The sequence below is a fragment of the Lipotes vexillifer genome, unplaced genomic scaffold (assembly GCF_000442215.2).
Source record: "Lipotes vexillifer unplaced genomic scaffold, Lipotes_vexillifer_v1.1 scaffold1783, whole genome shotgun sequence".
Lineage (NCBI taxonomy): Eukaryota > Metazoa > Chordata > Mammalia > Artiodactyla > Lipotidae > Lipotes > Lipotes vexillifer.
In genome coordinates this window covers 65135-85896 of record NW_006777435.1, presented here as the reverse complement: position 1 = coordinate 85896, position 20762 = coordinate 65135, and the positions used below count along the sequence as shown (strand labels likewise).

Here is a 20762-nt window from a genome sequence, read left to right as displayed (position 1 = left end):
CGTCCAGCTTCTGCAGCGGGCAGCCTCCCACACATTGGAATGCTCACAGTGGCTGCCCCGGCATTTGTATCATAGTCGTGTTGTCAAAGTAGCTGATTTTAGAGTTCTTTGGATCATAAACTGGAAACACTGGTGGAGGCACACAGGTGAGAGGAGGTGCCGAGGACAGGGCTCCCTTCCGGCCAGCGCCCCGCCTGTCCCTGGGCTGACCCAGGGTCCCAGGGGAGCTCGGGCCCACAGCAAGGCCTTGCCACTGGGAGCCATGGGTGGTGCCGTCGCCGGTGTGGTTTTTTGTGAAGAGCAGAGGAAGTGGACCCTTCAGGAGAGGGAATTCTGCCCTAAACTCCCCACGTCAGGCTTTTCTTTTCTTTTTTTTTCCCTCTTGTTTGGTTTGGTTTTAGAAGACTTAATTAATTAGAATGGTGTGTTCTGAACAGGTTTTTAAGTAGCAGGTTAGCTTTTGTGATGAGACGAGGGATGGCACGTGCCTCTGAAGCCGCTGTCACCGCAGGAGCGCAAGAAAAAGAGCCCTGAGGCAGAGGCCTGTACTGTCTTGGTTGCCGGTGGTACCTTGTGTTGCCAGATAGCAAACAACCACCACCACCACCACCCAGCAGTTGTGGGCTTCCAAGCTGCGTGCACAGCCTCTTGGACGACGTTGTCCCCGCAGGCATCAGAGCCAGGGGCCAGGGGGTGGTGTGATTCACCTTGTTTGCTGGCTTCCTCTCCAGGCTTTCAGTGAATGCACCCCTTGAAAGTATAGGACCCAAGTTTCCTTAAAAAGTCGTTGAATTCACTAAGGAATCATTAAATTCCACTCACTGAGGCCCAGTTCTCCCTGCCCCAGCAAGCTCCCCAGGCTGCCCAAGAGAGATGGTGCTGCTAATGCTGGTTCCATGGTTCTTGTGTCCACACTGCTCTCAGCAAGAAAGTGTAAGCTCTGGGCCTTGGTTGATGCATTTGGTGTCTAATGAAATGCATCATTAACCATTACTTATTTGATGTTAAGGTTTCCCTGTTGGCTAAAAGAGGCCTGTTCATACGAGTCAGCTGGTACCAGTGTGTGACCGATCCCACGTCTAGCACACGGCCGACTAGAATTCTGGAACCTTTGTGCAGTTCAGTGTGCCCGCCCTTCTGGACCCTGCTGAAGACAGGCCTCAGCTGAGAATGCGTCCAGCAGCCCTGGGGGTGTGGTCTCAGCCTGATAAGTAACCGTCCTCCCTGAGCATCTGCTGTAGCCTCGGCCCTGGCTCCCAGGGGTCCTGGGTTTTGAGGTTTCGAGCAGTTATTCTGGTCAGAACCAGCAAGGCCACCATGTTTCAATTTCTCTTTAATCAAATGTTCCATCAGGTAGGTAACCATCATATTAAAGACTCTCGAGGGTGCTCACATAGCCCTGTCTCTCTGTGGTTTTCCTGGAAAAGGCTTCTTTGTGGGCTCTTCCTGATCAGTGAGAGCTGTGGCCACCTCTTGCTCCCAAGGTGCCCGCCCGTGTTGCAGTCACCTCTTGTTCTGGGTGCAGGCCTAGCCTAGCCCCATGGCAAGTGGCACATGTGTGGCTGGGCCCCTGCCCTCTACCTGGGGATGATGCCTGCCCTGTGGCCTGTAACCCAGTACCCAAGGGGGTCTCTCACAGAAAGGGGGGACGTGTACCTTGTCCAAAGAGAGCACACACCCTAAGGCCTTGTTAAACCACATTTAGCCGAGAGGCTGTGCACCTTTGGATGCCAGTAGTTGGCTCAAGTACAAGAAGTATATGGCCTTTTGGAAAGCAAGGTTTCCTTCCAGCCACGTCTGCTGACCAGTAAACAGCGTGACCCTCCTCGTGGGGATCACTTCAGAATCAGAACACCCTGCAAATGTAGGTTTACTTCAGAAGGCATCTGTTCAGTCTGTCAGCCCAGGTGCATGTCTCCAGGGCTGCCCCAGAGATTCGGAGCCCCAAATAAGGTGAGCCTTGAGCTCTGAACTGGAGATGTGTGCCAAAAGTAGTACCTTTTTGACTTAGAACCTTATTAGTTTTTTAATCAGCCAGGGTAATTCTTTTTTTTCCACACTAAATATACAAGAAACAGCCCACTACCTTGGCTTTGGGCCTGGGCTCCCCAGGGGTCTGGGAAGACTGCTTCAGAAAGCGACTCAAATCTTCCAGAGGCATGGGCTTCCCTCCTGGGCAGGCTTCCTCTTAGGACTGTCCATTATTGCTACTTGCTCTGCTCTACTGTGTGTCACTTAAGAAAATGTGTGGATGTTAAAGTAGCTCACTGGGGAAGAGAACAAATTATATGCTAAAGGAATTGACAGTTTGATTAAAAATGTACTTATCCTGGAAAGGGAGTTGTCCCTGTCACCTCTGCCCAGTGTTGCTGCCCGGGGACACAGCTAATGAAGAGAAGGACATGTGGATGGACTGCCCTTTGATGACTTTGTCACCCAGATAGGACCCCTTCTGTGCTCATGGTCAGGAACCTGAGGAGAGAGGGCCAGCTGCTCCCTCCTGAGCCTGAGCATCTGGCCTGTGCTGACTCCCTTCTCCAGCTGTTTACACACAAGGCGGGCCGGGACCGGCGGCCACTGCTCTTGTAAAGTTTGCTCAGAGGAATATGAACATTTTATTTTTGAAAAGGGATGGTGTTTTTGTGCCAGGTGTTTATAATTTAATCCTTTAATAATATTATGTTCATTAACCTCTTAAAATGAGTGAATCCTGATTGTTTTCACACCGAACCCGAGACACCACCAAGCTCGCCCTCAGCCTCCACCCTCTGGGACCGGAGGCCTGTGTCCCTGTGGCTGCAGCCAGTGGCCCCAAGCTGGGTGTGTGCTCTCATGGAGTGGAAGGACAGTCCTCTGAGACAGGGTCGTGGTCTCTGCGGGAGGAACAGTGGCCTTGCTTCTTGACGGTCTTCACTGTGTGTTTTAAAATGACAACAACACAACACAAAACTCTTTTGACCTGTAACTTAAAGATCATAAACTTCAGGCAATAATATTTTATGTGTAAGCTTTTAAAATTATTTTTGGGGATCATAGCTTGTTTTATTTTGTGCTATAAAATTAACAGTATTAAATGACTTATATTCTTAGAATACATGGAGTGTCTTTTCTTAACAGATCAGTGCCTTTTTATTTTTGTATTCCATTTTACGTTACTGGTCCCGGCATCAGACCCTTGTTTCCATGGCCTGTTTGTACATTGTCTCAATAAAACTTGGATCCGCCGGCGGTGGCAGCAGCTTTCGTGTTTTGGTGTCTCCTCAGTGCTGCCTTGGAGGCCCTCCCCACCCAGCCCCCCCAGCAGTTAAGCACCTGCCCGGACACCTGTGAAGCAGTGGCCACCTGGTGCTTCTGCGAGTTGCCCTGCCCAGCCCTGCTGCTGTGGACTGAGTGGAGGTTGCCGGGGCTTGGCACCAGCACCACTCACACCCTGGCCTCCCGGGGGCGGGGTGGCAGTTCCAGGCCCGGCATCCTCCAGGGAACTTGGGTGTCCTCCCTCTAATGGGCGCCTTGTCCGAAGCATAAGTTTCAGAGCAGCCTTGTCCCTGGTCAGGGCATGAGACTCACCTGCCTTTCTTAAATCCTCTGCTCCTGTCTGTGGCCCTCCTGACAGGCTCCGGGACCTTCAACTGGAGGTGTTGGGGGGCCCACTGATTTCCCTGCCGCCCCCTAGCCAGTGCTGTCCCGCACCTATTTGTGTGCCAAGAGAGGTCCAAGTGTCATCGTGGTAGAACCTCCAGGAAGGTGCAACCTGGATCATCTCGAGCTGTGTTGCTGGAAAGCTTGGGAGATTCCAAACGGTCCACTCGTCCTGGAAGAAGGAAGGCCTCAGAGACGCCTTTGAAGAGTACTTTCTGCTTGGAAAGTTAAATTTTGCTCAGCAACGCTGGGCTGGATTCCTCCGTGGTGGGAACCCCTGGGAAGTGAAGCTGCCTCCCCACTGGGTGAGTGTCAGGGCCTAGGTCTTGACACCCCACAGCGTCTTTGCATCCTGGCCTGGAGTGACTCACCCTTCAAGCCCTGGCCCTGCTCATGGCTTCCTGGCAGGAGGTTGAGGGCTGTGTCCAACGGGGGGCTGCAGAGATTGGGGGGCATCCCCTGCCCACGCCTTTTGCCCTGGGGACACCATCGCACTCAATCCCCAGGCTCCCAGGCTTGTAGCCCAAGGTAGCCTGTGCCTTGCGGCCTGGCACCGAAACGGGCAGGGGGAGGGGACTCAGCTACACCCTCCAGGCCCACGTGCCAGAGACAGCCCCAGGGCTCCCACTGTTCAAGCTCAGAGGTCCGAGGGAGGGGTTGGGAAGGGGAGCCCTTGGGGTGGGCTCCCAGAGCTGCCCAGTGGCCAAGGCTGGCCAGTGGAGCGGGTGGTCCGCCCAGTAGCTGTGTGGAGGGCAGGGCCAGGAGCAGGGGGACCAAGCCCCTGCCGGCCCTCCGAGGAGTTGGGAGAGTTCGGCCTTGGTACTGAGGTTAGAGGGAAAACACCCATAGGGCACAGCATTCAGAAGCCCTGTGTCTGGAGAAAGGCCACCCACCCTGTCGACTCCACATCCCAGTCTCCCTGTTGCCTGTTTATTATTGTATTTTCCAGAGTTATTCTACAACATACAAGTAAATATATCTGTAAGTACTCTTTTTTAATGTTTTCTCTACAGAAAGGCAGCATAGATCACTTACTGTTCTGCGCCCTGCTTTATTCCCCCAGTCTGTTTAGAGGTTGTGAATCAGAAGCTGAGCCTCTGTTCTCTTCCATCACTGTGTCGTGTTCCTTGAGGTGGATGTGCTGTCACTCGGGTAACCACCTCGGGTATTGATGGGCATGTAGGTCCTTTCCAATCTCAGGTGGGCAGATGCATTAAAGTGAGTTCCTCTGACTGGGATTGCTGGGTCAAAGGTTCTGGGCACTGGCAGTTTTCAGAGCTGTCGCTAAATTGCCCTCTTATAGGGATTGCCTCAATTTACACTTTCGTCAGTGATGTATAATATATGAAAATATAACATTTTTACAAACACTCTGTAGATAACTTGTTTATGGCTAAACAGTATTCTACTATGTGGCTGAGGCACCTTATAGTAGCCCATCTGTCTGTCCTGGCATGTGGAAGTTTTTGCCAGTGGGGTTTTTTTGTTGTGTTTGGCTGTACCAGGTGGCTTGCGGGATCTTAGTTCCCTGACCAGGGATTGAACCGGGCTCTGGCAGTGAAAGTGCCAAGCCAAAGTACTAATCACTGGACTGCCAGGGAGTTCCCCCAATGTTTTGATGATAGGAAATCCTCAGGTCTAAGTAAGGGCTGCAGGGGTAGGGCCCACCTTCCAGCTCCTGGGCTGACTCTGGTCCAGTCCTTGCCCCAGGTGCCTCCCGGCCCCCCTGCCCCCTGTTCAGTACCAGTCCTAGTTGCTGGTATTTTTTCCCCAAAGACACATGTGATGAAAACCCCTAGCCCACTCCTCCCTGGCCTATGAGATGCCTCCATGCCAGGCTGCTGCCCAGAGTCCAGCACTTGAGCCAGACTGGACTGACACATTCTGAGTTCCCAGAACTGGCCATCATACCTCCTTGTCTTTGCCACACACTTCTCCTGCCTGGACGCCCTTCTCTCTGCTGAACTCCAAAGGGCTCATCTGTCCTCGGCTCCTGCCACCTCCTAGGAAAGCCCTCTGACCTTCCCTCCCTCCATGGGGACTGGAACTAGAACTGGTCAACCCTGAGCCCAGAGACAAGACAGGACTCAGAACAAACCAGCAACTTGGGGAGGGTCGAGGCTGGGCCGAAACAGGCTGGTGGGAGCCGGCTTCACAGGGTCGGAGAGCCCCCGAGGACCCTGGGGGTGCTGAGACATGGCAGGCAGGCTGTGTAGACCCACCTGGGATGTGGGCAGGGAGGCTGGGCTGTAGCAACCAGAGCAAGCCAGGGAGTCGGGGGTGAGGCCGGGAGTGGAGGGGTGGGGATGGGCTTAGCCCAGGCTCCCCAGCCTGGGGATCCCCCAGCGTCTGCCTCCATAAGAATAAGTCTCGGGGTAGCTGAGGGCACCATTCCTGCCCATCTTGCCCCTTAACACAGCCAGCCTCAGCTAGGATGCTGGCTGTACTATATCAGCCCCCCCAGCATTTCCTGGGGACCAGTTAGTCAAATCGAGGTCTCCCCATCTGGAAATCCACCTAAGTCCCCAGGGAAGAGTCCACTCTCTGCCTCCTGAACCCCAAGGCTCAGGTGGGCCCTGTGGACTCTCAGATAGGCCTCCAGGGGGCGCCAGAGTCAATCCCAATGTTAGACGTTGCCGTTCCCTCACTTTGTGGCCTAAAAACGGACAGCCCTGTACGGCAGAGCTTGGAGACCCTAGGCTGAGAGGAGTGGGGAACAGGGGTGGGTGTGAGGAAGACAGGGACAGGCTTGCATGCTGGGGGGCACAGGGATCACCCCTTCACCTGCTTCTCACATCTTGGCCTTTGGGGTGTCTGCTGGGTCTGTGTATTGTCAAGGCCACTGGGATGAACACTACCATGTTGCCAGAATCATCCTCGGGGCAAGATCAGGACCTCAGGCTGCCCAAGACTTGGAGGCATCCTAAGTCTCCCCGGGTCCCGGTGTCCACATGCACCACCTCCGACCCCGGGGCTTTGGTGAGGCCACCCACCCACCTACCTTCTGTTTCAGCTTTTGCTCCATGAGGATCTGGTCATTTCTGCCCCACCATGGGGCAGCCAGAGCCTTGAGTCAATCCGCAGGGTGGAGGCAGCCACAATGGACTCGCCCCATGCAGGGCATCTACCCAGGTCGTTGGCCTCCTCACAGCCCCCCACACTGACCTGTCCCCTCAATGTCATCTCTGGCATCCCATGCTCAGCGGCCCCCACCCCACATCCTGCGCGCCTGCTGTGTCCTGTGCTGCCTCTGAACCTGTCCTGGTGTCCTGGAGGATCCCCAACTGGAGGCACTGCAGTTACCCCCAGATTCTTGGGGAATCCGGGGCAGAAGGGGCTCACTGACTCAAAAAGATCACAGATCAGGACTGGAAATCTGCACCGGAAATGTGGCAGCCTTGGCCGAGCCTGACAGGCCTCCCCGCTCCTTCTCCCAAGCTCCGCTTTGTAAGCCCAGCACAGCCAGCCATCCAGGACCCACGTCTCTGCCATTCACCAGCAGTGTGGCCTTGGGGAGTCCCTAATCTCTCTGAACCTCAGCTTCCACATCTGTAAAATGGAGATGACAGAGAGGACCTTCCACCTCAGGCTGTTGTGAAGAGCAAAGGAATAAATGCACATAAAGCCAGAGCCACGTTTCTTTACAGGGCACAGTGTCTTCCTGGCTGGGGGCTGTGGGGTGAGGGGCAGGGCTGCAAGGTCAGCAGAGTGTGGAGTAGGGGCAGGCTGACTGGAGGCCAAGGGCACAAGGCCAAGCAACACATTCTGCCCAGTGACGGGGCCTCTCCTGTGGCAGTTGGCCACCCCAAGGGGTGGACTGAGGGGTGGATGAGTGTGACCCATTCAGGCCCTGCTCCTGCCCCTGGGCGCCACGCAGCCTCCCCGAGCTTCCCCATCTGTAAAATGAGGGGAGATATGCTTGTCCCCCTGGGCAGCCTGGGGCATAAAGAGGGACTGCCTCAGAGGCCGGTCAGCCTGGCATCCTAACCAGAAGGGAGCAAGGCCCAGAAAGGGGGGAGATGGCAAAAAAGAGGGCACGACACCAACCACTGAAGGAGACAACAGTTAGTAGCTGATGTCAGGCCCAATGGCCCCATGTGCTTAGTGACAGATGAGACACCACTTCTCTGGAACGTGCCCTTCATTCATTTCCCACACAGTCATGAGTCCCAGTCTGCTGGAGGGACAAGCCCTGCCTGACCACAAGGCAGAGTCTGGAGAGTTAACACGGCAAAACCCTGGGAGGGGCCGGGAGCTGGAACAGCAGGGCCAGATTCAGTCTGGGGAGGCGGCTCAGGGAGGGCTTCGTGGAGGAGGGGACACAACACCCACCAGGGTGGACCATGATTTATGGGGACCCAGGAAGTTCTCCCGGTATAATGACATGTGGGAAAGAGAAAATGTCATAAAATATAAAGTAGAACGTTTTGATGTGGGGAGAGTGAACGGAAGGACGGAGCTGAACCCTCAAAGCAATCAAGGTGTCAGGCAGTCAGGCGCAGTTTGGGTGGTTTCTGCGGGTGATTCACCTGCCCCCACGCTCGCTGCCCGCCTGCCCCTGGTTCCAAGACTTAGGAAAGAAAAAAGAAGAAAAACACTGAGACTCGGCGCGCGGCCCAGCCTGGCGCCCCGCGGGGGTCGCGAGGATGCTGGGGACCCAGACTCCGCCCGGCGTCCAGGGCCAGAGGGCCCCGCTGCCTCCCACAGTCTCGCATCCCGACCCGGGCCGCTCCCACCTGCGCGGCCGCCGGGCGGTGCTGGGGCCTCGGGCTCCGGCCGCATTGTCGCCGCAGCGCCAGCCCCGCCCCGCGTGCCCCGCCCGCCCCGCCGCAGCCCCGGCGGCTCCAGAGCGGAGGTCCGCGCCGAGCGCAGGTGAGCCCGCGGGTCCGGGCCGACTCGTCGGGGATTGGGGGCCTCACTGGGGAGGGGGCAGTCCAGGCAGAGCGCCCTCGCTCTCCCGACGCGCCGCCCGCTCGCCGCCTCAGGGCCCCGCTGTGTGCGGATCTCCTTCCTGGGCTGCCGGTCCGGTGGGGGGACCCGGCCCGAGGGAGCGGGAAGGCAGATGGAAGGACTTCCCAGGTAGACGGGCTGCACATGCAAAGCAGGAGGTTTGCCTCTAGCCCCGTGGGGGAGGAGGTGCGGGCCACAGACCCCCCGAACTTGAGGGCCGGCTGTGGAGCTCAGATGCTGTCCCAGGAAACTGGAAGCCCCTGGGGGCCGAGCTGAGCAGGAGCCCCTCGGGTGGGTGTGGGAAGGGCCCACGGGATCCCTGGTGAAGCGTGGGACCCGGAGGAGTGGGGAGCCTGCACCAGAAGGGGCCCTAGGGCTGGTCCCGGGGGACAGGACACAGGCTTCTGTAGGTGGTCAGCACTCGGGGACTGTTACAACTTTTTGCATTGGGCAGTTTGTGGACAAGGGACAGAACTCTGCCAAAACTTGGGGTGCCCTCTCGCCATGCCCCTGGCGAGGACCTTTGCCTTGAGTGGGGGCGTCTGGGCCTGCAGGAGGTAGGAGGGCTACACGCCAGCCTGGCACACAGTAGACCTGGAGAAGGTTCCGTGCCCAGCAAATCTCCTTCCACGCCCAAGGCCCTGGAAGGTCTGAACACCTGGGCACCTGGGAAGGGAGGGAACAGCCTCAACAGGCACCTGGTGGCAAGTTGAGGTCCCACCTTTTCTGGGATCTGTGGCCCAGTAGGTGAGGCCTAAGGCCAGGCAGGAAGGAGGTGGGCAGGGCTGAGCCAGAGGGAAAGCCAGGATCTGTGGAGGGGTCTTGTGCCCAGGTAGGGGGCAGGTGGGCAGGTGGTGGCCCAGTTTTACGGACCTGCCTTGGCAATGAGTGGGGGAAAGAGCATGGGTATACCCAGGTGGCCTTCAGGTGCCACTGCCTCCTCACCTGTGACGGCCCTCTAGGGCAGGCGAGACCAGGTGCTGGGCAGTAGACAGTCCCTCCCCAACCTTTTCATCTGATTCTCAGCCCCCTTGCTCTTAAGCACCCACCCAGGGCCCTTGCTGGGATCTGGGCAAAACCGAGTGGGCCTCATCCACTTAAACTCCAGGAAAAACTTCTGGGGGAAGCCACAGGGATAACAGTGGGGTGGACTGTGGGGAGGTCAGTGTAAACAAGGCAGCTACACCTTTGTCCTGGGCCTTCCAAAGTCCAGTCTGTAAGCTGCATGTTAAGGAAGGCTCACGCTGTGGCCTTGAGGGCTCCTTGGCTGCAGGGACCTCTCTGTTGATGAGGTGACCCCTACCCCAGCCCCATGGCTTGCAGGGTGATACAGGGGCTTCTGGGTCCCTGTTCATCTTGGAAGTAACTAAGGTGGGAGGGAGGTGGGACACCACCCAGTTGCCCCTACCTGCTGCTTGATCTTGGCAAGCCCTTGGCCCCTCAGTTTCTCCATCTACTGTTGGGCATGACCTCAACATCAGGGGCTTTGGGGAAGAGCAGGGGAGGGGGTGGGAGCCGGAGCTGTGTGCCTGGCCTCCCTTTCCTCCAACCCCACCAGGCCCAGGCTGGCCGCCCAGTTCTGTTCACATGGAGCTGGGTTTCCCTGGGGACCAATGGACTGGCCCAGCCCCGCCCCCATCCCCTCCTGGCCACAGCTCACACTGGGGGGAGGGGTGGAGGCTGGGCCGCCTCCTGGACCCCTGCCCCCTTGCCCTGCCTTCCAGGGCTGGGCAGCCTCGGTCCGCTGTTGGGCTGGGAGCAAGAAGCAGTGGCTGCCCTTGGAGAGGTGGGTATCCAGGGCTGCCCACCAGGGTGGGAGCAGGAGGGAGAACTAAATGTTGCCCCATTGAGGAGGGAGAAACCCCGAGTACCAGGAAGGCTCTGGTCTGCCAAGGTGACCTGGGTCTGACCCCAGGCATGGTGGCCTCCCTGGAGAATGGAGGGTCCCAGGGCTCCAGGCTGCAGGATTTGGAGGGGGCAGCAGAAATCGGGGAGGATTTCCTGGGCCTAAAAGGTGGCTGAGGTCGGGGCAGAGGGGCCCAGGCAAAGGGGGAGGAGAGTGAGGGCGCTGAGCCTGGGGGCCTGGAAGGGAGGTGCCGTCCAAGGTGCCAGGTGCCATTCCTCTGGGACCCGGCTCCCCTGTGCATGAGGGCTCCCAGCTCCAACGCAGCCTCTTTGAGAAGCCCCCCTACTCGTGTCTCTCTGTGTCTCTACCCACAGCCCTCATCAAAGCCCTGGTCCCCATAGATGCTCCTGTCTCCCTGCAGGCAGCTCCAGCTGGGATGGCAGCTCCAGCATCTCTAAGGGCCTCGGGGGGTCCAGCCCCCCAGGGGACACCCTAGGCCTCCCACAGCCAGCCGCCTGTGTGCCTGCCCCCCACCCATCTGCGGGCCACTCACCATGGGTGGCTGCCTCTCCAAGCCCAAGCCAGGTACCTCCTCTCTTCCCACCCTCTCCCTTCCCCCTCCCTCCGTCGCTCGCTCCCTCCTTCCCTCTTCCTGCCACCTTCCTCCTGCCCCTCCCCCTGCCTCCGAAGTAGGTCAGGCTGGCTGCAGCCGAATGTTAACGCTGTGGGCAGGAGTGGGGGTGCTGGAGCCCTCTTTATTTGGGGCTTAGGGCGCTGGTGGTGGGAGTAACAGTGGAATCTTTCTCGGAAAGGGGAAGGGAGGGTTCCTCCTGCTGCTGGGTCGGAGAGAGGAGCATCTCCCTCAGCGCTGGGGAAGGGGGCTCTGGGGACATCTTCAGCCACTGCATGACCAAGGGCATGCAAGATACCCCTCTGAGCCTCACCTCCTCCCCCTAAAAACTAATCCTGACCTCTCAAAATTGCTATGAGGTGGAGTGGACATGTCCTAGCCCTTTTCACCTCTTCTGACCCCATGTGACCTTGGGCTGCCTCCTGGGCCTCTCTGGACACACTTCCCCATTTGTAGAGGAAATCCCCAACCTGGCTGGCCCAAGCAGTCCCAGCCCAGGGCTGGGGGGCGGGCAGGGTGCTGGGGGATGCCTAGGTCTGCTCTCCACGGAGACCCTTGTGTGCCGGCTCTCCCTCCAGCCCCCACTTTCCCTCTTCCCTCCTCACAACACCTGGAAGGCAGGGGTGTGCAGGCCTGACCCAGATGAAGAAACCAAGGCTGAGAGAGGCCTCTGTAGTGCACCCAGGGATCGCCGGCCAGCTCGCCCCAGCTCCCCTTACCTGATACCCATCAGCTCCATTACCTTGGAGCCCATGAGCCTTTTCTCCTTTTCCTGGGTCTGAGGGAGAACTTGCGGGCAAGAGGAGATCTGCAATGCCCTGCCAGGCAGAGGGACCCAGCTGCGCCTGCCCCATGACTCTCATGCTGCAGACACCCAGCCCTCGGGCAAATGATGTCCCTTGTCTTGACCCCAACTCTCTCCCCTCAGAAGCAGACAGGAGGATGCCGGCTGCCCCATATCAGGCTCCTGTAGGACTGCAGAGCTGACAGGAGGCCCTGGCAGAAGATGCCACCTGTAGGTTCCTTTAAAGGACCCCAAAGGGCTGGTCTGCCTCAGACCCCAAGCCCCAGGACCCCCAGCCCCAGGACCCCTGGTATAGGGCTGGTCACTCCTACCACACCAGGGGCAGTGCTAAGAATTTGGGCTCTTGAGCCCAAATCCAGCCCTGCCTGTTCCTGGCTATTTGGCCTTGGGCAGGTGACTTCACCTCTCTGAGCCTCTGTGTACTCATGTGTGAAATGGGACTAATAGTTGTGCCCCTGTGCGGGCTAGTGTGCTTGGCACGGGCCTGGCACGTAGGAGGCACTTACAGGGTGTTATCCCCTCTCTGGGGGGCTGGGCTCCCTGTGGGCTGTGGCAGGAGGGCAGGAGCTTGGGCCCCCGGTGCCCATGGTGGCAGGTCTGGGGTGAGGCTTGGGGAATATCAGGGTGTGGGAGTGAGAGCATTCTGGCCATGAGAGTTCAGTGAGGATCAGGAGGGGCCACAGGGAGACCAGAACGAGCAGAAGAGGCTTCTGCAAATTCCTCACTTTCCACCTCACTTGCTCCTGTGGCTTAGAGCATGTTAGAACAGTCTTCCTGAGCCCCCTCTGTGTGCCCTGTGCTCCAGGGGCCCCGTGTTCCTCAGGAAGTGTTCCAGGCCAGTCCTTTGTAAGCTCAGAACTAGGAGGTAGTGCAGGTCTCTTGGCATCTGGTCACCTGCCTTTTATTAGGCCACTGGTGCTACCTAAAGGCTTTCCCTCTTTGTCATGGCAGCCAGGAGGCTCGGAGCTAACCAATAAAACACAGCTACCCAACTTCACCTATTGAGCATCTACTCTGAGTTACATTTATTATTTCCTTCAGTATCCACTGTCCCAGAAGAGGTAGGCACTGTTCTCTCCATTTTATAATGAAGGCGTCTGCTGAAAGGGTCTAAGGGATCCACCACAGCTCCTGAGGCTCCTGACCTGACGTCTTCCCCCGTTAGACTACACCAGCGAGCACCTCAGGGCCTTCTGGAAGGAAGTAGAGGATGAAAACAGCCTGGCTTGGCTGTCCTCTGGGCCCCTGCCAGGCTGCTCCTGTGAGCTGTCTCTCTAATTCTTCTAAAAACATTCTAACACCATTACATAAAGTGTGGAAAATGAAGGAAAAAACCCACCCCACCCATAACCCCCCACCTGACACAATAGCCTCAGCGTGATGTGTTCCTGGGCCCTTCCTGCCCAGCTGGAATCAGGGAGCCATCTTCAGCCCTGTCTCTTGCGTGCCTGAGCCTTAGGGGAGGCGGCGGTGGGGGGCGGGGGGCTAGGACAGGAAGGATGAGGGGCCAGACCAGGCTGGGGGAGAGCATGGGCAGGCGTGAGCCCAGCCCCAGCCGGGAAGGGCAGGACAGCAGCCCAGGCCAAGGGAACTGCAGGGGCTAAGGCCCGGAGCTGTGAGCCGGGTTCTTTGTTTCTGGAGGGTCAGGTCTGTGGGGGAGGGGCCTGGAGGCTCAGGGGCCTCGGGAGTTGGGAGGGGGCCTCCTGCCCAGGCCTCGGCCCTGGCCCACGCTGTGCCCTGGGCTCAGCTTCCACGCTCCTTGCAGCAGCAGCCCAGGAGGCCAGATTATCACTGCTAAAAATGCTGTTTACTGTTCTCTTCTAATTAGAAAAATACCCCAGGCACATGGTAGGGAATTTGGAAAATGTGGAGAAGTATAAAGAAGAAAATGATAATCTCACTAACTCCCCCCAGAGGAGGCCCCACTGGTGGGGGCGGCGCTGTGCCCTCTGCATGCACCACCCAGTTGGGGTTCATCCCCAAGGCCCCTGCACCCAATGCCTGGCGAATAATGAAGGATTCTCAAACTGGTGAGAGCAGCTATCTAAAGTTGCAATTATGGTGCATACACTTTTTTTTTTAAATTTTGAAAAAATTTCAAATCTCTGGAACCCTCGATTCCCCCGTTACCCAGATTCACAGGCCATGAACTGGGCTGCGTCCAACTTTGGACACACTGTTTCTCAGGCCCCAAACGTGCCCCTGAGTCCTCAGGGATGACGCAGTTCTCTATGGGGGCCACTCCCTCAAGGTCAGCAAGGCTCCAGCACTGAGTTCTCACCTCCACGTGGATTCCTGGAGAAAGGGTCGCTTCAGGGTTGAATAAACTTTGTTGTGCCCCCTCACTAATTCTGTTAGGGGAAAAGAGAACACGCAGAAATAAATTTAAGCTCGCCCAGGGCCCCCCTCACCCCCCACCCCCCGCACCCTGGCTCTGCCTTTTGCTGGTGGTACAGATGGCTTTCTGGAGGCCTGGGGAGAACCCGCACTCAGAGCTCATGGGGTGGGCCGGGCTGGGGGCTCACCGCCACCCCCCCGCTCGCCCACAGTGGAGCTCAAGATCGAGGTGGTGCTGCCCGAGAAGGACCGGGGCAAGGAAGAGCTGTCCGCCGGCGGGAAGGGCAGCCCCCGGGCCTACCAGGGCAACGGCACAGCCCGCCATTTCCATGCAGAGGAACGCCTGCCCGCCCCCCACCCCTACCCTGGTGCCCAGGACTGCCTGGAGGCTGCTGTCTGCCACATCAAAGACCTGGAGAACGGCCAGTGGGTGCTGGGCCTGGGAGCGGGTGGGAAGCTGAGGTGGGAGGACAGCTGGGAGGCCTGGAAGGGACCCCATGACTGGCTCCATTGGGGCTACCACCTCTGTGGCTCCTGCTGGTCTGTGGCTGCTCTCCGACCTCTGACCTCTGAGGGCAGGCCCTCCCCTCCCAGGATGCGGGAAGTGGAGCTGGGCTGGGGGAAGGCGTTGCTGGTGAAAGACAACGGGGAGTTCCATGCCCTGGGCCACAAGTGTCCGCACTATGGTGCGCCCCTGGTGAAAGGTGAGCTGTCGGTGCCCACGGGGGCAGGGCGGGACCTCCCCGACAGGGGCTTGGCGGCTCCCGCATCACAAGGGAGGCTCAGCCCCCGCTCCACTGGGCCCCAGGCCCCCGTCTATTAGTGGGGTGCCCTGGGCCGTGGGGAAGGGCCAGTGGTGCTGGATACAGGGGTCCTTGGAGAGGAGCTCTTGCTGGTGGCCCAGCCCAGCACTGCCCCCTCCCAGGAGTGCTGTCCCGTGGACGGGTGCGCTGCCCCTGGCATGGCGCCTGCTTCAACATCAGCACTGGAGATCTGGAGGACTTCCCTGGCCTGGACAGTCTGCACAAGTTCCAGGTGGGGCCAGGCATGCAATGGGGTGGGAGCCTGGGGGTACAGGGGCTGGAGCACCCCAAAGCCCAGCCCTGAGCAACACAGCCCTTGCAGGTGAAGATTGAGAAGGAGAAGGTGTACATCCGGGCCAGCAAGCAGGTGAGGGGGGGGCTTGGGTCTCAGGCAAAAGAGAGAGGTGAGAAGGGCCTCTGGGCCCAGAAAACAGCATGTGCATAGGCCCTGTGGTGGGAGGGAGCCTAGCAGGTGTGTCTGGGGAGCAGCGTGAAGGGCTGTGTGGTGGGGATGAGGTGGCACTGGAGCAGCAGGACCTGGCCTGCTGGGATGGGCACAGGGAGCCTGGCAACGACCCCAGCTTCCAGCTGCCCCCAACTCGCTGGCCACCCCCAGGCCCTGCAGCTACAGCGAAGGACCAAGGTGATGGCCACGTGCATCTCTCCAAGCGCTGGCCACAGCAGCAGCACCAATGTGCTCATCGTGGGCGCAGGTTGGTGGTGGGTTGTGAGGGGCAGGGTGGGGTGGGGGAGAGGGGGCTCCTGACCCACTGTCCCCTCCGCTCAGGCGCAGCTGGCCTGGTGTGTGCAGAGACGCTGCGGCAGGAGGGCTTCTCAGACAGGATCGTCCTGTGCACTCTGGACCGGCACCTTCCCTACGACCGGCCCAAGCTTAGCAAGGTGGGTGAGCGTGAGTGGGGCCAGGCAGGGCCAGAGCCATGTCCCACTGGGCACAGTTAGGTCCACTGGGACCCTTGCTTGCCGCCCCTTGGGGGTCTGGCCAGCTGCCCTCTCTGTTCGTGCCAGGCCCATCTGCAGTGCCCCTGAAAGATCTGGTTTGTCGAGCTCTGTCCTGTAGCTCCTATGTGACCGAGGCTGCCAGCCCCCCAGACCCCGAGGCCCTGGTCCTTGGTTATAAAATGGGTCAGTGGCCACCTGGTCACTGGCCAGGTGGGGCCGGGCCTGCAGAGGGGTGGGAGCTTGGGGGTGCAGGGTCCTGTCTCAAGCCGGCGTCTCCTGCAGTCTCTGGATGCACAGCTGGAGCAGCTGGCCCTGAGGCCCAAGGAGTTCTTCCGAGCCCATGGCATCGAGGTGCTCACTGAGGCCCAGGTATGGACAATGCTGGGGAACAGGCCTGGGGAAGGCTTCATGGGCACCGTGAAGGGCGTGAGGCCCCTGGAAGTATGGGTGTGCTCTGCCCTCCTGGCCCTGCTGCCCGGGCACCAGGGGTGTTCCAGGCCTAGGGGGTCATGGGCCCCAGTGTGTGGGGCCACAGACCGTCTGCTCAGGGCTGAGACTTGAGAGCATTAGGAGGGCTTTGAGGGGGAGGTGGTGCCTGAAACTTAAAGGGTCAGGAGAGGTTGCCAGGAAAGGGAGGAAGGTTCTACAGGTGGCAGAGCCTCGCAGAGGGCCTTGTGGGCGCTGGGCATGGGGCGGGACCCGGAGGCCTTGCTCTGCCCGGCGGGGTCACAGGTGGTCACGGTGGACGTGAGGAACAAGAAGGCCGTGTTCAAGGATGGCTTCAAGCTGGAGTACAGCAAGCTGCTGCTGGCACCCGGGAGCAGGTGGGAGGGGTCCCCACGCCCCTGCCGGTATGCGGAGGGCTCGGGGTGCCAGGAGCCCCTCCCTGATGCTTGCCATGTCTCAGCCCTAAGACCCTGAGCTGCAAAGGCAAAGACGTGGAGAATGTGTTCACCATCCGGACGCCCGAGGACGCCAACCGCGTGGTGAGGTTGGCCCGGGGCCGCAACGCTGTGGTCGTGGGAGCCGGCTTCCTGGGTGAGTAGCTGGGGGTGCGGGCTGGGCCCGGGGCAGCAATGGCCCAGGGAAGTGCAGGGTGCCAGCCTTCCCCGCCTGGCCCCAGGGATGGAGGTGGCCGCCTACCTGACTGAGAAGGCCCACTCAGTGTCCGTGGTGGAACTGGAGGAGACACCCTTCAGGAGGTTTCTGGGGGAGCGCGTTGGTCGTGCCCTCATGAAGGTGAGACCCCACTCAGAGCCCACCGCCCCGGGCACCCGCCCTGCCCCTGCCTGGCTCTCACCCCTGCCTACCCACCCATCCACCTGGCAGATGTTTGAGAGCAACCGGGTCAAGTTCTACATGCAGACGGAGGTGTCGGAGCTGCGGGCCCAGGAGGGAAAGGTGGGCCCTTCTCCACCCCCCGCCGCTTTCTGTCCCTTTCCCTGTGCCCGGGAGCTGCTCACTCCTGCTCTCCACAGCTGAAGGAGGTCGTGCTGAAGAGCAGCAAGGTCTTGCGGGCTGACGTCTGCGTGGTGGGCATTGGTGAGTGGGGGGAAGGCGGTGGCAGTGAGCATAGTCACCCGCACACGCTCGACAGTGAACTTGGGCCAGTCCCTTCTCCTCCCGCAGCCTGTTTGCACTTCTGTAAAATGGGGACCCCAACCGAACCCCCTTGGCAGGGTTGTTGGGGGGTGATGGTACCAGCTTAGCCTGGCCTGGCATGGAGGACGCTCCCAGTGACCCCTGTCCAGTGCAGGACACAGAAAAGCCTCTAATTGGTCCCTGCTCCAGCTGAGGTGCCAGTCCGGGGAGGGACAAAGCTGGGAGGTGGCAGCATGGGCTGGGGAGGCTCGGCATGCCAGCCCCCACCAGGGGCTTTGTGGAGAGCTTCTCAGAGGAGGCGATACCTGAGGCCTGATGGGAAGCCCCAAGGTCTGTGGGGCTCCAGGCAGGGAAAACAGGACATGAAGGCACAGGGTGTGCCACCTGCTGGGTGATCAGTCTGGGCTGGACTGTGGGAGTGAAGGGCGTGGTGGTGCAGAGCAGTGAGGCAGGAGGAGGGAGAGGCCAGGGAGTGGACACAGTGGCCCCTGTCCTGCCAGGTGCAGTGCCCGCCACGGGCTTCCTGAGGCAGAGCGGCATAGGTCTGGATTCCCGAGGCTTCATCCCTGTCAACAAGGTGGGGCTGGGTGGGGAGGGCGGGCAGTGTGCTGGGGCTGGAGGTGGTGGGAGGTCCCGCTCAGGGCGCCAGTCCTACCTACGAGTCCCGGTCCCCTCCCCACAGATGATGCAGACCAATGTCCCGGGTGTGTTTGCAGCTGGCGATGCTGTGACCTTCCCCCTGGCCTGGAGGAACAATCGGAAAGTGAACATCCCACACTGGCAGATGGCTCATGCCCAGGGTACCGCCAGCCCTGCAGCAGCTTGGGGTGGGAGGCTGTCCCAGAGTCTCAGCCTTCCCCAGGCCCACCCCCTCAGTTGCTGGCCTTGGGTCCTGCTCACTGGGTCAGCCATTCAAGCCTCTGTGGCAGCCTGTCCAGCCAGCCCCATGCAGGTGGTCAAGGCGGCTCACAGAGACCTCCCATCTCAGACCTCCGTCCAGTGCCCTCTTGACATCCCATTTCACCAGCCACAGTGCCCCACCTTGCTGGTCCCTCGGCACCAGCCAGCCTCTCCTTTCCTTTTGTCCTCAGAGACACATGTTCTGCAGAATTCCTCACCAACCTGTGCAGTCACCCAGGCAGGGAGAGAGGGGTTTAACAGAACCCGGGCCAGCTCCCCACTCTCCCCTTTGGGCCACTTGACTGGCTCTGTGAACCCAGCTGCCTCGTGCAGCCACCTGGGATGTGGCCATCTGGGCCTGGAAACCTGGGCTCAGTGGGGACCTGCTGTGCTCTCTGAGGAACAACCTTCCCCCTCCCCTTGGGCGGTCCCTGTGCACACCTGGTCTGGGCCCCTCAGCCGCAGGTACAGCCAGTTAGCTGCCTCGGAGAGAGGACGGCCAGACCCCCTGCACCCTCCTCCCTTCTCTCTGTCTTCACGTTATCTGAGCATCTGTGCCTGAAACCCCACTCCTGGTACCAATTTCTGCTCGGGTCCAAGGTCTAAAGTTGGTGCTAGGTTTGAAGGAACCAAAAGCTACTCATCAGCTGAGTATAATTAAGGTTTAACTGGGAGGGTCCAAGGACTGTCACAGACCTCCAAATACAGAGGTCCAGTGGGGCCTTGTCCAAACTGGGGAGACACCCACCCTATTCTGTCTTGGGCTCTGAGTGAGGCTGTCATCCCTGCTTCCCTGGACTCTGGTGCCCCATTCGCCCGCCTCCCTCCTCAGACCTGACCTGTCCGGTTAGTTGCCTGTGTCACATCTGAAATGGTCCCAGGAAGCCAAGCCCTTCCAGATCCAGTCCAGGCACTTCATCTTAGTGGCCAGCTTTGGGCCTGGTGTCCCTCTCTGCACCCATTATCTGTGAGCAGCGGTGGACAGTGGGTTGGGCAGTAATTTACCTCTGGGGTGGGGGGGAATAGCTCCACCTGTCAGGCGTCCCCAGAGAGCCGGGGCAGGCAGTGGAGGGGTGGTCAGGGCTCGGGGCGGGGCTCTCACGACTCCGGGACCCGCAGGGCGCGTGGCGGCCCAGAACATGCTGGCGCAGGAGGCGGAGATCAGCACGGTACCCTACCTATGGACCGCTATGTTCAGCAAGAGCCTGCGCTACGCGGGTAACAAGGGGCCCCCGGACGCGGGCAGGGCCCAGGTGTGGCAGAGTGAGGAGGCGGGGCTTGGACGTCAGGGCGGGGCTAGAAGCATCCAGGGGGCGGGGCCACGACGGCCGCAGGTGGAAGCAGGGAACTCCCTGCGGGCGGGGCCAGGACCCCCTAAAAGGACCGCGGGGGCGGGGCCTGGGGTCCAGGGCAGAGTTGGAAGGGCACTGGGCGCGGACCCCGTGAAGCCCAGTCCCTTCCTCCCGGCCCGCAGGGTACGGAGAAGGCTTCGACGACGTCATTATCCAGGGGGATCTGGACGAGCTGAAGTTCGTGGCTTTTTACACTAAGTGAGAGCAACGGGGTGGGGCGGGGGCGGGAAGCAGCGGGTACTCAGTCGGGAAGGGGGCTCGTCCCGGAGAAGCTCTGCTCCGGAGAAGGGGGCTTCCCTGGATGGTGGGCCGAGTGGCACGGGGGGCAGCTAGGCAGGGGCCGGCCAGGAAAGGGGAGGAGGTGGGGACAGCTCTTGGAGGGGGGTGTTGACACCCTACTTTTACACCGAGGAAAGTGACACAGGTAGAGAGTGGGGATCTCAGAACAGGTTCCAGCCCTGAACCCCACTGGGCAGGAAGGCTGGAGCCTCTATGGGGTCCTGCAGGAGCAGAAGCCGTGCTGGGCTCTCAGGACATTCCTGAGCGAGAGCCCCAGCTGGACTCGGGTCTCCAAGGACAGGGGCTGCTGCTGGGCAGTCCTCAGGCTCGGCCACCTCTCCCTGCAGAGGCGACGAGGTGATCTCCGTGGCCAGCATGAACTACGATCCCATCGTGTCTAAGGTGGCGGAGGTGCTGGCCTCCGGCCGCACCATCCGGAAGCGGGAGGTGGAGTGAGTGTGGGCACTGGGTGCCTTGGGGAGGGGGGAGAAGTCCCCCGAGGTGCTGGCTCTAGCTGCCCCCACAGTCCTCCAGTGTTCTCCCCCCCCCGCCCCATCAATCAGCCTGAGGCTCCCAGGGCTATGGTGTGGTGTGGGGCAAGGGTTGTGGTTTGGGAGAGGGCTGGTTATTTGTGCTCTTGGTGGGTAGAAGGGAAAGA

General features: G+C 59.8%; 1 protein-coding gene across 3 annotated transcripts in view; it reads left to right on the top strand.

The window, feature by feature from the left end:
- Positions 1–8437: 8437 nt before the first annotated feature.
- Positions 8438–20762, top strand: part of AIFM3 (AIF family member 3) — a 13391-nt gene continuing 1066 nt past the window's right edge. For 2 of the 3 annotated variants that reach the window (XM_007451002.1, XM_007451001.1), the window contains exons 1-19: positions 8438–8515; positions 10857–11020; positions 14421–14634; positions 14803–14912; positions 15134–15243; positions 15334–15378; positions 15628–15724; positions 15799–15911; positions 16254–16340; positions 16704–16795; positions 16879–17009; positions 17095–17210; positions 17301–17372; positions 17450–17513; positions 18074–18150; positions 18256–18373; positions 19593–19691; positions 19948–20023; positions 20452–20556. In XM_007451002.1, the coding sequence (XP_007451064.1) occupies positions 10990–11020; positions 14421–14634; positions 14803–14912; positions 15134–15243; positions 15334–15378; positions 15628–15724; positions 15799–15911; positions 16254–16340; positions 16704–16795; positions 16879–17009; positions 17095–17210; positions 17301–17372; positions 17450–17513; positions 18074–18150; positions 18256–18373; positions 19593–19691; positions 19948–20023; positions 20452–20556 (1757 nt within the window). In that variant the 5' untranslated portion in view covers positions 8438–8515; positions 10857–10989. Of the gene's footprint in view, positions 8516–10856; positions 11028–14409; positions 14635–14802; positions 14913–15133; positions 15244–15333; positions 15379–15627; positions 15725–15798; positions 15912–16253; positions 16341–16703; positions 16796–16878; positions 17010–17094; positions 17211–17300; positions 17373–17449; positions 17514–18073; positions 18151–18255; positions 18374–19592; positions 19692–19947; positions 20024–20451; positions 20557–20762 lie in introns of those variants that run through there. The other variant, XM_007451003.1, reaches the window with a different exon arrangement.